Here is a 14,340-nt window from a genome sequence, read left to right as displayed (position 1 = left end):
CTGTGAGGCTTGGATTGATGTGTTCTCCATGGTGACTGTAGCAGGATTGATGCGTTCTCTTGTGAGGCTTGGATTGATGTGTTCTCCATGGCGACTGTAGCAGGATTGATTTGTTCTCCTGTGAGGCCTGGATTGATGTGTTCTCCATGGCGACTGTAGCAGGATTGATGTGTTCTCTAGTGAAGCCTAGATTGATGTGTTCTCCATGGCGACTGTGGCAGGATTGATGTTTTCTCCTGTGAGGCCTGGATTTATGTGTTCTCCATGGGAACTGTAGCAGGATTGATGTGTTCTCCTGTGAGGCCTGGATTGATGTGTTCTCCATGGCAGCCTGGATTGATGTGTTCTCCATGGCGATTGTAGCAGGATTGATGTGTTCTCCTGTGAGGACAGGATTGATTAGTTCTCCTGTCGAGGCATCCTACCCATGCAGTCTGGGACTCATGGGAAGTACCTCTCATCTGATCAATGAGCAGGGAAATGAAGTTAGGGACCATAGTAGTACCGATGGACACATCGTTGTATCTACCGTACTCCCTACACTAGGATGACCTCCATTGATCTGGGATCAATGATACTGGTCTGGGACCAGTGGTACATACTCTGAGATTGAGTTCGTGTTAGTGCAGTACTGGTTTGGGACCAGTGAGAGTGGTATATACTATGACGCTGACTTCGGGTCGGTTGAGACTGGTCTGGGACTAGTGGTACACTCTCTGAGACTGCGACACTGGTCTGGGACCAGTGGTAGGAGTGGTACTTACTATGAAGCTGACTTCGGGTTGGTTGAGACTGGTTTGGGACTAGTGGTACGCACTCTGAGACTGACTTTGAGTTAGTGGATGATGATACTGGCCTGGGACCAGTGGAGTTGTACTCACTATGACGCTGACTTCGGGTTGGTTGAGACTGGTCTGGGACCAGTGGTACATATTCTGAGAATGACTTTTGAGTCAGTATGATACATCCTCGATCAATTCTTCTTCTTCATAATTCAGACAAAAGCAGAGCAGAACAGAACAATGCAAGAGTAGAGCAGAACAGAGCAGAACAATACAGATCAGTACAGGGCAGAACAAGACAAAGCAGAACAGGCAGAATAGAGTAGAGCAAGGCAAGGGTCAGGCTGTACAAGGGCAGTGCATTTGATGGATGAATAGTAACAACCGATAGACAGATTGCAGATGAAGTTCTCCCTAGTTGAGAGGGAGTGTTAAAATTGGCAACCAGGGCAAAACTTCATGTGGGTCATCTTATTCATGGCTGATAATATTTTTATTAGATTCCTCTCGTCGAGAGGTGTAGGATTGATATAAAGATCATCCGATTCTGATAAGTATTCGTGGAGATATGAATTTATTTTGATTATGGAATTATTATCAAGCCGACCTACAACTCATGTAGGCTTAGAAGCCCAACAATCACATCTATTCAAACACCAACGTTGTGTATAAATATAGGAGGACTTTTCCTCATTTGGACTCATCTCATCACATCTCTCTCTCAGATCTCTACTGCGCAGAAAAGAGTCTCTTCTCTATTGCACAGAAAAGGGTCTCTTCCTCACACATGAAGCCGGAAGTTGCTGAAACTGAAGCTGCAACTGCAGAAGTAAAGATTGACCTGCGTGGACTAGAAGATCTCCTCATCTGAACTGCGCTGTAGGTTCATTTGAACCTCCTCTGAAAGCTTCAACTTTTGGTGGTGGAATGAAGTCAATCCGACGGACGGTTTGCAAGATATCGACTGTCCTAGTTTGAAGCCGGAAGCTGCCAAAACTGAAGCTGCAACTGCAGAAGTAAAGATTGACCTGTGTGGACTAGAAGATCTCCTCATCTGAACTGCGTTGTAGGTTCATCTGAACCTCTTCTAGAAGCGCAACTTTTGGTGGTGGAATCAAGCTGATCCGACAGTTGGTTTGTGAGATATCGTCTGCCCTAGTTTGATGATGAAGCCGCTAATGCTAATGCTATTGATGTAGGGTTTTGCTACTGCTGATATGAATCAGATTTATTGTACTATTTCTCTCTACTGAATTATTGAAGATAAAAGAAGATTTGATCAAAGGGTTTCCCCACACATTGTGGGGTTTGTCCCTGGCTAGCCGCCACATCTTGTGTCTCTTGTCTTGGCTTGTTTTCTGTCGATTGTTTAATGTTCTATCTGCACTTTACTTTATGTACATGTGATTGCTAATCTGTGGAATATAATAAGATAAAAGAAGTAAACTGTTATAAGCATAGAACATACCATAACTTAACAGGGCATCTTAGATAAGAGTAGTCGTTGAGGACTCTTTTTCATCAAACAACTACCAATGCATAAACCATAAAGAGACAAGAGACACAAAATATAGGCTATCTGCTAGGGCCAAAACCTCTCCCACTTGAGAGGAAAACCTGAACAAATTCTTCTTCTTATAGAGATTCCAATTGCGGAATACCAAGACCAAGACCCTTGATCTATTTGCCACTCCAAGACCAAGACACAAGATCCTTAGTCAATGATAGTGAACCTTCAACTCCTTCTTCCTTATTGGCTTCTTCTTCAACCTTGGCTTTCTTCTTCAACCTTGGCTTTCTTCTGCTTTAGACCTTCGGCCTTCTAGACTAGTCCTTCTTCCACTTCGGCTCCTTAGGAGGACTGCACTTCTCCTCTGCTTCCACTGCTGCAACAAACTTCTCCTTGGCCTTTACTACTGCAACATACTTACCTTCAGCCTTTACTGCTGCAACAAACTTCTCCTTTACTGCTTACCTTCAACCTTTACTGCTGCAACAAACTTCTCCTTCATTGTTGCAACAAACTTCTTGTATAGAGGTTTTGTGCCCTTAAAATAGTCCCAAAATACCCTTAAGAACTTCGCTTTTCGCTTTTGTTACTTCAAACTGTATGATGACTGAATCTCTGAAATTCTGCTTTGAAATGAATACGAACAACCCTATTTATAGTTGTTTCCCATCAAAATAAGCCGACATGACATGATAGTTTGCTGACATCTCTATTTGAGAGATTTATATTATTCTTTCGAAGCCGACTTGAAGGAGGTGACTTTGTCTTGGTCTTGGAGGGCTTTTTTACTTATTTTAAGGACTTATATAAATATATAACATGCCCAAGAAGGGTCTTTCATACATGACATAAACTCAAATTGACTTTTATGACTAGATGACAAATCCTAAAGGCTCACAATGGGAGCCATCACTAAAATAAAATTCCTTGCTCATGAAACCCATCAGAGAAGCATTACAATAATAATTTTATTTTTCTTCTTTTCATCAATTACATAAAATCACAATTACACGTCATTATGAAGACCAAACCTAGTTACACTTTTCAACACTCCCTCTTAACTAAGGAGGTATTCATAATGGTACTTGTTTATTCTCAATCTGAAAAATTGCTCATAAGAAGAATCGGATTGGTAGGGCATCTAATAGGCAAGAGTAGTGGAAGAGGAGATTCCATGAGGATGTGAAAATCCAAGATGGGAATGGTCCTAAAAGGACATACCTTGAGAACATCTGGATGGGGTATGTGCGTTGAGAGACAATGATGATGGTGTCTATAAATCTAAGTTGCAGGAAACGTGGCCCTAGGGGTCGTTTCCTCTCGGGAAACTAAACGAAACCCGGAAACGCGTACCGTACGACCTGGAAACGCGTTTCCGGCCGTACTGCCACGACGGCCAGAAACGCGTTTCCAGGCCATACGAGCCACGTTTCCCCAAATTTATGTGTTGTTTTTTAAATATATATATATATATATATATATTTTTTTTTTTTTTTAATTTGTTTTTAATTTTTTTTTAGGTTTCCGGGATGTTCTAGAAACCTATTCTAAAGTTATAAAAGAGCAGTTTGTCTCATTCTCTCATCACACTATTCAGCAAGTCGTTTCTCTTGGAGACTGGCAGTTGTTTCAGCTAGGGTGTTTTGAGCAGTGAGCAAAGTAGATTTCAGCAGTAGGAGAAAGAGATTTCAACAGCAAGAGAAAGAGATGTGGATGGGGTCCAGAATACAACAGTGGTCCTTCTAAAGAATGGGATGTGGATGCAGAAAATCCTGATTTGGATCTCTCTCTTGCTGCCCTGAATATTGAGGCCGAATCTGATAGTGGAATTGGCGCATCATCTTCTTCAGCACTACCATCCACTGTTGAGCATTGTGCTGCTTCTATTTTTGATGAGGATTGTTATGATGAGGATTAGTCTTTTGTGACTTGTCTCTATAGTTCTTGCAGCCTTATAGTCTTTATTGTACTTGCAGCCTCATATACTAATATAAATAAAGGCTGATTTTGGATTTTCCTATATTTTTATTTTCATTATGTGATCATTCATGACTCATGAGTAAATGTGATGTAAATTTAGTCTTAATGTTTAAATGTAATAAATTATAATCATATAATGTAAATGTATCATTCATGCTTTATGATTGCACATATATATAATAATAATTTTTAAATATTTTTAATATATATATATATATTATATTCGCGTTTCCCCGTTTCCAAAATTTGGGGAGGTCGCGTTTCGTTTCACTTCCCGTTTCGGAAACTCGTTTTCGTTTCCCCGTTTCGTGCAACTTAGCTATAAATCATTGTCTCCCCGACATTGTGCCCTAATCTTGTGGAGAGATAGAGCTGTTAGTCAAGGCCTTGCTATATGACAATGCTGGTTGATATGATGAGATGCATTGATATAAGTTGATAAGATAGCTTATGAGATGTCTTACCAATCCGACTCTTCTTATGAGAATTCTTCAATATGAGAATGCCATTTACCATGTGTGTATTATGAATACCTCCCTAGTTAAGAGGGAGTGTTGAAATATGTAACTAGGTTCGGTCTTCATAATGTCTTATGCACTATTGACTTTTTTGAAAGAGAGAAAATTTTATTATTATTATTTTATAGCTTGCATTTCATGCTCCAGGTTAATTTATTTATAGGTCAAGCACCCATTGTGTGCTTCTAGGATTTTTCATAGAGTCAAAGAAGTCAAAGAGTCATTGTCATATGCATAAGACCCTATTGGGCATTTTGTGTCATGTAAAAATAATTTATTGTGAGTCAAAAGAGTCAAAAGTCTCCCTCCAAGACCCAGTCGGCCTGCAAGAAGACAAGTAGGCCTACAAAGATAAAGTTGGCCCTATCTAGGACTATTCGTCCTCCTCAGAAGCCTATATATACAAGGCACTCGACCTCATTTTGATACATCATCAAGAAGTTTGATCAAGCAAGGAAGAAGGAGCGAAGAACAAGAGAAGACAAGGAGATAACAAGAAGAATCACAAATCTGAAAGTTTTCGGTCAAACTCGCTCACATGTGCGAAGAAATTAGGGCCAACTTTGTTGCAGCAAGGAGTAAATTACAATCATCATAAAAGATTGAATTTTGGGTTCAAAAGATCAAGTTTACAAGCCGAGTTATCAAAGAAGAAGAAGCACCCTAAGTGAAGGATAGAGAAGGTCTAATTTACCCTCTATCACCCACATGTGCGGAAATTACAGGTGCTGCAGGCATAATTTTAAAACTCGGACTCGGAATCGGCCAAGGGTCGACTTCAATTCAGTATCAACTCGGCCTGGTTGATTTCAATGACTCGGTCTTTGTAAAAAAACATTAAATATTTTTTTTTTTATGAAAAAACATATTTTAAAAGATTTTCATTCATATTTCCAAACTCAAAGCATTAGAATATAGAGAGAAGACAACATATGATCAAAGTATGCTCATGAATATATCTATTATATCCAATGTTTTAAAACTCTGACTCCGACTTCGACTTGGTATCGACTCGATCGGCTCGATTTCAATGACTTGGTCATTGTAAAAAATACATTAAATAATTTTTTTTTAATAAAAAACATAATTTTAAAGATTTTCATTCATGTTTCCAAACACACAACATTAGAATATAGATAGAAGACAACATATGATCAAAGTAGGCTCATGAATGTATCCATTATATCGAAATGGCACACAGTGCACTGTCCAATACATACATGATGATGATATAGATATCAAAACAAAAACACATAACCAAGGAGGCTAGAAATGGCCTCTACAACAAAAGTAAACTGTGACCAGTACTATTGGCTACTGCTAGAGGAGCCAAGATCATCTGGCTCAACCTATGGATCAGAGTTAGATAGGCCAGCCCATGGCTCCTCCTCATCATCATCTCCAATAACAACTGTAGAAGTGGTAGCACTAGCATGCTGTGCAACAATTGCAAGTTGAGATAGACGAGATATGCGCTTTTGTCATGGCTGAGCAGAGGAAGCGCCTGCAACTGGAAGACTTGGGGCTGGCCTTGAGGTTGGTACAAGTGGATCAGGATCTGCATTCAACTGAACATCCTGTTCGAGTGATGCAATTGCCTATAAATCATAATCAAGATCCTCATCAGAATCAAACTCTGCTGGATTACACTCCACTACCCAATCTGATGTTGATAATGTCTTCCAACACAATGGGCTCTAAATCAGGTCTTTTGTTTAGCAATTGGTTGTGTCTGAGCCAGAGGTTGTATTGGACATAGACTAGATCATTTAACCGTTTTTGATCCAAACGATTTCTCTTCTTTGTGTGAATCTTCTCAAAGTCAGACCAATTGCGCTCACACCTAGTAGCACTGCAAGTTTGACTCAAAATAAGAATTGCAAACTTTTGCAATTTAGGACAATGGCTACCAAAAGCCTCCCACCATTGTGCTGCAAAAAACATAGGAGCGTAATGAGTTAGCTCAACAAAATTACAAATTATATCCAACTTTCAAATTATAAACGATTTAACAAAATAAGTATTAAGAATTTGAAAATTGAAATTTTTGTTTACCTGGCTCATCTGCTTCCCTTGCAATCTTTGCTAGGTTCTTCCCAAAGGTACCTAAGGCATTGCTGAAGGTTGTGACCTGTCAGTGTATCTCCAGCTGATCACACTCCAATGGGATCATGCGATCAATGCAGTCAATCAATCCATCTCTAACCTCCCCCTTCAAAGCTCCTGTCGCCTTAGCTTTATAATGATACCGTGGGTTCAAAAAATACCCAGCTGCATGTATAGGGCGATGGAGTTGATTGTTCCATCTTTCATCAATGATTGTCCAAATGGGCCCATACTTAGCCACTTTATCCTTGTATGCCCTCTTTATTTGCTCCTTTGCTTGATCCATAGCCTCATAAATGAAGCCCATAGCCAATCTTTCCCCATCCACCAACCACAACACCTTAACTAGTGGCTCAACAAGCTTCACAATCTCTGTTGCCTTTCTCCAAAATATTTCTTCGTTAACTTTCTTTTTCAATTCTTTGCCTTCCTGTTTGTGAGACCACTGGCTTTGATTCCATTCTTCACTAGAAAATATCTTTTGCAAGTTTCTATGTTGTGAAAACATATATTGCAATGTCAAAAAATGAGTAGCAAATCTAGTGATGGCAGGCCTAATAATATCCGTGTCCCCTGTGTGTCTCGTCATAAGGCTCAAAGTCCATGAATGATTGTAGATAAATTTTGTTATTCTTTTGGCATGATCTACAATGTTTTTGACCCATTCTAATTTGCCAATATCCTCAAGCATGAGGTCTATGCAATGTGGAGTTCATGGGGTCCAAAAGATGGTTCTGTGTTTTTCCTCTAACAGTTTACCAACAGGAACATAGTTAGAGGCATTATCTGTGATGACTTGAACAACATTAGCCATCCCCACCTCCTCAACAACCTCATCCAATAGCTGAAACAACAATTGTCCATCTTTTACCTTATCAGATGCATCAACTGATTTTAGAAACATGGTTCCCCGTGGGCTGAAGATAAGAAAGTTTATGATGGTACAGTTCCTTTGATCAGTCCATCCATCTGACATGATCATACATCCTATTCTTGCCCATAAGTCATTGAAATCTTTCAAATACTCATTAATGGAGGCAATTTATTTCTGCAAACGATACCCCCTTATCTCATGCATAGTAAGGCCTTTGAAGCCTTTTCCAGCAACATGTATGGCATCAAACATAGGCTCATAATATGGTGAACAGGAAGCATTGAAGGGGATATTAGCATCATACCACCATCTACATATGTAATCACAAGCAGTCTCCCTCAATTCTTTCTTAAAATGGTCATCTAAAGTGGGCTGCAAAGTTCTACTAGCTTGAGGACCATGTGCATCTGATGGAGAGGAGGGTGTGACAGTGAAATAACTTTTAATATTCATATCACCCTTCATTTTCATTTCACCCTTACTCTTTTCTTGAATAGACTCCAAAGAGGGAGGAACATATCGGAAGGGGTTGGATGAATCAGTACAAGGGATAGAGGAAGAACCCTCAAAATCAAAATGGGGGTTGGTAGCCAGCATTTTTTGTATACTTCTCTTCCTCCCAATTTCAGCCTCTAACTCTTTTTGCCTAGCCTTTTCTTCTTTAAACTTCTCAAAGTTGGCTAACAATTCCTTCCTAATCTCCCCAATTTCATCTGATTTACATGGAGTAATTTGGCCTCTAATCCCCACCAAGTGTTGTTTCAACCTATTAATGCCCCTAGGACCTTACTTAATTTTTCTATGGCAAAATTTGCAATGCATTTGACTATCAACCATTTCAACATATGCCCAAGCAACATCTTTCACTCTAGGTGCGATTTTTTGACTTGGAAATGAAAGCAAAAAAATTGAAAATGAAAACAAAAAAAAGGATTGCTTCAATGTTCATTTCTTTCACAAAAAACACTCTTTTCAATTTCCAGATTTGCACACAAAAATTAATAAACAAAAACAGATTTTTACAAGTGAAAAAAATTACCTTTAGGCACAAACCGCCTCCTTAAGGTTGCTCCAAGAAACCAACTCCTCAATGCTGCTCCAAATGGCTGCTCAAGAAGCTCTTCACTCCTGCTACAATGCTTGCCCAAGACTCCTCACTACTGCTCCAAAAACAAACTCCACAACTCCTCATAAACTCCCACTCAAATGTAATGAGATGGCTGTGAGGAAATGAGAGGGGTTTGGTGGGTTTTATAGGGTTTAGGAGAGGGGAATGGACCCCAAAGAATCTAAAGGCAAATTAGAAATGGGTTTGGGACAAAAAGCATTTTTCAAAAAAAAAATCGTTGTTCTGGCTTTTTCGGGCGGCTGTCACCAAGCCGGCTGAGTAGGCTCGAACTCGGTTGAGCTGGCCGAGTTATTACCGAGCTAGCCAAGTTGTTAGACAACTCGGCCAGCTCAGTAATAACCCGGCCGACCGTTCTGGTTCGAAGGCCGAGTCGACCCGGTGGGGGCATGACTCGGACCAACTCGGCGAAGTCGGTTTCGAGACAACCATTTTTCAAAACAGTGATTATATCAAAATGGCACCCAATGCACTGTCCAATACATGTAATATATAGAGATTAGAACAAAAACACATAACCAAGGAGGCTCTAAATGGCCTCTACAACAAAACATCACTAGTCACTACTGCTAGACAAGGCAACATAATCTGGCTCAGACTCTGAATTAGAGTTAGATGGGGGAACCCATGGCTCCTCCTCTTCATCAAGATCTCCAACTGTAATTGTAGAAGTAGTAGCACTAGCACTCTCTGCATGCTAAGATAGACGAGCTATGTGCTTGCATTGTGGCTGAGTAGAGGAAGTGCCTACAGCTGGGGGACTTGGGGTTGGTACTAATGGATCTGCATTTAACTGAACAGTCTTTAATGCATCCATCTCCAAGTCAAAATCAACACCATTATCCTCATCATGGCCAAACTTTGTTGGTTGAGTCTCCACTACTCAATCTGAGGATGGATCAATGCTGCTCCAAAAACCAACTCCTCAATGATGCTCCAATGGTTGCCCAAGAACCTCCTCACTGCTACTCCAAAAACCAACTCCAACTCTTCACAAACTCCTCACAAATGCTCACGCAAATGCAATGAGATAGTTGTGAGGAAATGTGGGGGGGGGGTTGGGTTACTTTTATAGGCTTGGGAGAGGGGTAGAGGCATCAGGGAAAAAAAATCGAAAAAAAAACCCACCCTGGAGTCTGCCTCGCCACCCTTTTTTCCTACCACCCAGGCTGACCGGTCCGTTACCGAACTCAACTGGTTTGGTAATGGACTGGCTGCCAGACTGGTTTATTGGTCGAGCCGACACGGGCAGGGGTTTGGCTCGGTCTACTAGGCCGAATCCGAGTCAGAATGTCCTGGTTTTAGAACTATGGAGCTTGTAGGAGGGCCGAAAAGTTGCAAATCTGAAACAGTAGCCCATTCTGAAATAGAAGCTAAAATTTGAAGATTGACGTTGTTTGACCAGCATCGACTTTGTGGAAAGAAAGCTCATCTAAAAGGAAGATTGACTTGGTCTTGGAGGGGTCTTTGTCTCGGGTCTAATAGGTATTGGAATTGGTCATTTGAAGATTCTATAAGAAGAGAAGAGTTCTTGCGGGTTTTCCTCTCTAGGAGAGGTTTTGGCCCTAACTAGCAGAGTATATCTTGTGTCCTCTTGTTTTATTGATCTTCATAGTTTGGTAGCTGTTTGATGATACGGGCACTATAATAATCAAAGAAGAAGAAGCTAATTATAAATACTGCAAGTTGAAGTAAAGAACATCACAAGCAATTATCAAAGTAAAGAGAAATCACCCTAATCTAGTTGTTCTAGGTTTCTCAACAAGGGGAGTAGTTGCTGAGGTGATAGTGGTGACACTCTCGTGTGTTGCGCATTGTCTAGGTCACTTGGTGAGGCTTCGCACTAGGTGCTATATTTTGTTGTAACAGTACCAATGCTCCCAATTACGGCCTTCCAATGCTAGGATTAGTGTGATAGTGAATCATGTGTTATTTGAGTCATGTGGCCTTGTTGAAGCCTTCATTTACTATGGTGAGTGCTTATAATGAGAATCAAACCATAATTAATTGACCTTACGTTAAAGGAAATATCTTCTTGTACTTGTTACCACCTGACTATAGACCTATATCAATAATTGTAATTATATTTAACTAATAATGCCAAAAAGTGGCCAAAGTCGGCCAATGAGATGTAAAAGCTACAAATACAAGATAAAGTGAGCATTGGGAATGCTAAGGCATCTTCAAAAGCAATTCGGTACAAAGGAAAGAGGATATATCGGGAATGCGAAAACAGCTCTTAGAATAAGCAAGAAGAGCAATAGGAGATGAAAAAGGGCTATAAAGGAATAGGACTAAGCATTAAGAATCCAGGAGTACAAGATGGTCAACAAGCAAAGAGAAACCCGAAACCAAGAATGCTGTCATCCTACTGCCTGCAGCTCTTCTAGTATCCAAGATTGCAAAGGATCAGGTGATCAGATTCGTTCTCTCCAACCGTTGGGCTTACAGAGTCTGTGCTGCTTGGCTGACCTTGTAAAGGAGATTGTTCTCATGGCCTCTTTTGTTTGGAACCATCTAGAGGATGAAAGTATGAGGTAATAACCCTAGTACTGGCAATATGGTAAAATCTGCCACTAAGAGTAGGCTTCTATAAGTGGATCATCTCACAAAGGAATGATGCTAAACATCTTTGGTTCTTGTATTGTATAGAAGTCCTCAAAAGGATCTGCGGGAGTCACTGTGCAGATGATGGTAATGGCCATAGAGACATTTATTTTTACATGTAAGCAGATGCAAACAATGCAAACTTGTGCTTTAGAAGAATGTTCTTTGTCTATAGTTTCATTTATAACACATCATGTAACTACTGGTGATTCTGCTTACTTTAACCCTGATGTGTAGTTTATAATTGCTATGGGTTGTTAAATATTGTACAATCATCATCCTTGAATTCTGCTTGTGATGAAAGTTGAAAGATAATAGGTCCTTTCAACTATAACTGATGTAATGCTGTAGGAAATTATAGTATTTTCATTATCCAAGACCCTTATCTATCCTATGCTTTTTCATGCCAGCCACTATCATCAAACCATTTTTATTTTAGAAGTTCTGAACATTTAAAAATATTTTCTGAAGGAACCCTCAAATGTCTTTTTGGTGAATGGATGGGTTCAAATTGAGAAGAAAGTTACAGAAGTTACTCCTAGATGCCATATGCCACATTTATTAATGTCTTAAAATTTACATTACATACTATCCAAGTCTTTTCTATATGCTTGTCAATACTATGCTATCTTAAGAGCGAATAGGAGTGATTCTCTTATTCCTAGTACTAACTAATAATAGGTGTTTTCTGTATGTTTCAAGCGAGTGCAGTGTGCAAAGAGATGGGCACCAAACAATTGCCCTATTTTGATAAAATACAAATTCACAAAAACACTAACTCTATATTAAGTCATTCCTATGAATTTGTGAAAGAAAAATCTTGGTTTTCTAAGGAGACTTCTTAGGATTAATATTGCAGTAATTACAGATATGTGAAGGACATTTTGCTTTCTTTCTCATTCTCTTTAGTGCTCCAAGAAATGCAGGAGAACTGTTTCTACTTGATCTCTTGTCCCATGTTTAGATAGTTATGATAGTAGTTGTTTCTTTTTCACCTGTGTATTATTTAAGAACTAAGACCATGATTCTTTATTCTGACCTTTGGTTAAGTTCTTTCCTTTTGAAGAGAACGTTGATCCCATGTCTTTAGAAATTGACCTTTTTCAGAGTTTATCCCCTTTATAAGAGAATGGTGTCTAAACTTGTTTTCCTCCTTTTGTTAATAAATGGCCAGTTTGAATGTCCCACCATTTTTTTCCCGGAATAATAAGGATCTAAGAAAATACCATTTTTGATTTTAAGGTTCAAGCCCAAAAATTAAATTTTTAAGTATCTGCCAAGTTCTTTATCTTCTCCTTTTTATGCTTAGTGTTTCTTATTCTAAAGCTCACTCATCTTCCTTTTCTTTTTTTCTGCAAATTTTACTTGTTTTGGTTAGTGTTTCTTATTCTAAAGCTCACTCATCTTCCTTTTCTTTTTTCTGCAAATTTTACTTGTTTTGGGAACTTAGATGAACTTCAACTTTTGCATCCTCTTGAGATCGGAGATCTGCTAATCCCACAAAATTAAAGGTGTCAGCATTTTTGGTGGTCAATGATTCTGTTTACACTGAGCGTGCATAATTTGCTTGGTTTGTAGGTGATGAATGTTGGAACATCAATTGCACGAATAGGATTTTTTGGAGCTTCAAATAAGAGCTTGTGGTGTTTGACTCACATTGAAACTTTGAGGTAAGAAGTAAGAAGCTTAGTAGCTAGCTGCACTACTCGACTATTTATATGTGATTTCTATGATTGATTAGTGCTTCACTAGAATATTCACGTGATTTCAATGATCTGTCTCCAGAAAAAAGATAAGCTCTCTTTTTTCTCCAATATATTTTTATTTGTTGTTGTTTGGGTGAAAAAATATTGTCATATTAACCAAAAGATCACTCATGGGCAATACAATGACAGAGCATATGAACTGGGGTTTGGTGTAAGTTTTACTAGTATGACATGAGTGCTGAAGACCCCTGTTTCTCCCCATATGAGATAACAATACGTCATACTACTCCCTTGATCGTACTCTTCTAACCACCCAACTGACTGTGATTAGTTGCAAAATTATAGATTGTGTAGGTATCACCTGAGGTCTGGCCTCAGTTGAACCAGTTTGGTGGTTTACATTTTATCATAGGTAGTACAATATTTCATAATTAAGCCTTTCCAAAGTTAAACAAAATGGAGCTCAGTTAAACCATACAGTGCAAGGGCCCAAGTCCATACTATGTAGTCATAACCTAGAAGAAAGAACGAAAGCAGAGAGGGAGAGGGAAACGTGTTACGATATGCACTTAGGAGTTAGTTAAGATCAACTTGGTATCATGTGTATTTAGATAAAGTGGGTTTTTTTGGTGTGCTTTTATAACTAACTAATATGATGTTCACGATCATGTTTGAGACATAAAAGTGATCCGACTTCTCTTTCTATTGATGAAATTTGATCCATGGCTTAACACTTCATTGTGAGAGATGTTCATGTAATTTATTCATTTCTTGCATTAATGTATTGCCTCAAGTAGCCATGCTGTTTGAGGGTGTCAAGGTAGACTGTTTCCCTCTCTGAGGATTTTAACCGCTTAATCACAAGTGTACTGATCTTTGATTTGTTTGTGTAAACATTTGTCTTAAGGTGTTTGACATGTGTGGAGATTGCTTTTAAAAGATATGCTCATTTGTTGATCAAGATCTTGTTACAATGTCCTTTTCTCGTAAGCTAGCTAATTTTCTATTATTATGGCACAAAAAGAATATAAACGATATGAGTTGTGGCCTACCACCTAGGAAACTAGGTCCACAACTGTGGTTGATTATCATAGTCTTCATATCAAAAGAGTAAGGGCTGTACTTCCAAAA

General features: G+C 39.1%; 1 protein-coding gene across 1 annotated transcript in view; it reads left to right on the top strand.

The window, feature by feature from the left end:
- Positions 1 to 14,340, top strand: part of LOC149223099 (Transducin/WD40 repeat-like superfamily protein) — a 279,042-nt gene that overhangs the window by 167,565 nt on the left and 97,137 nt on the right. The window contains exon 6 of the mRNA XM_089385763.1: positions 13,082 to 13,173. Within this exon, the coding sequence (XP_089241889.1) occupies positions 13,082 to 13,173 (92 nt within the window). The remainder of the gene's footprint in view (positions 1 to 13,081; positions 13,174 to 14,340) is intronic.

Source organism: Pinus tabuliformis, chromosome Q, assembly GCF_031772625.1.
Source record: "Pinus tabuliformis cultivar Carrire ecotype Pingquan chromosome Q, CPIR1, whole genome shotgun sequence".
NCBI classification, from domain to species: domain Eukaryota; kingdom Viridiplantae; phylum Streptophyta; class Pinopsida; order Pinales; family Pinaceae; genus Pinus; species Pinus tabuliformis.
The sequence above is the reverse complement of the archived record's forward strand: the minus strand, read 5'-3'. Positions and strand labels throughout refer to the sequence as shown.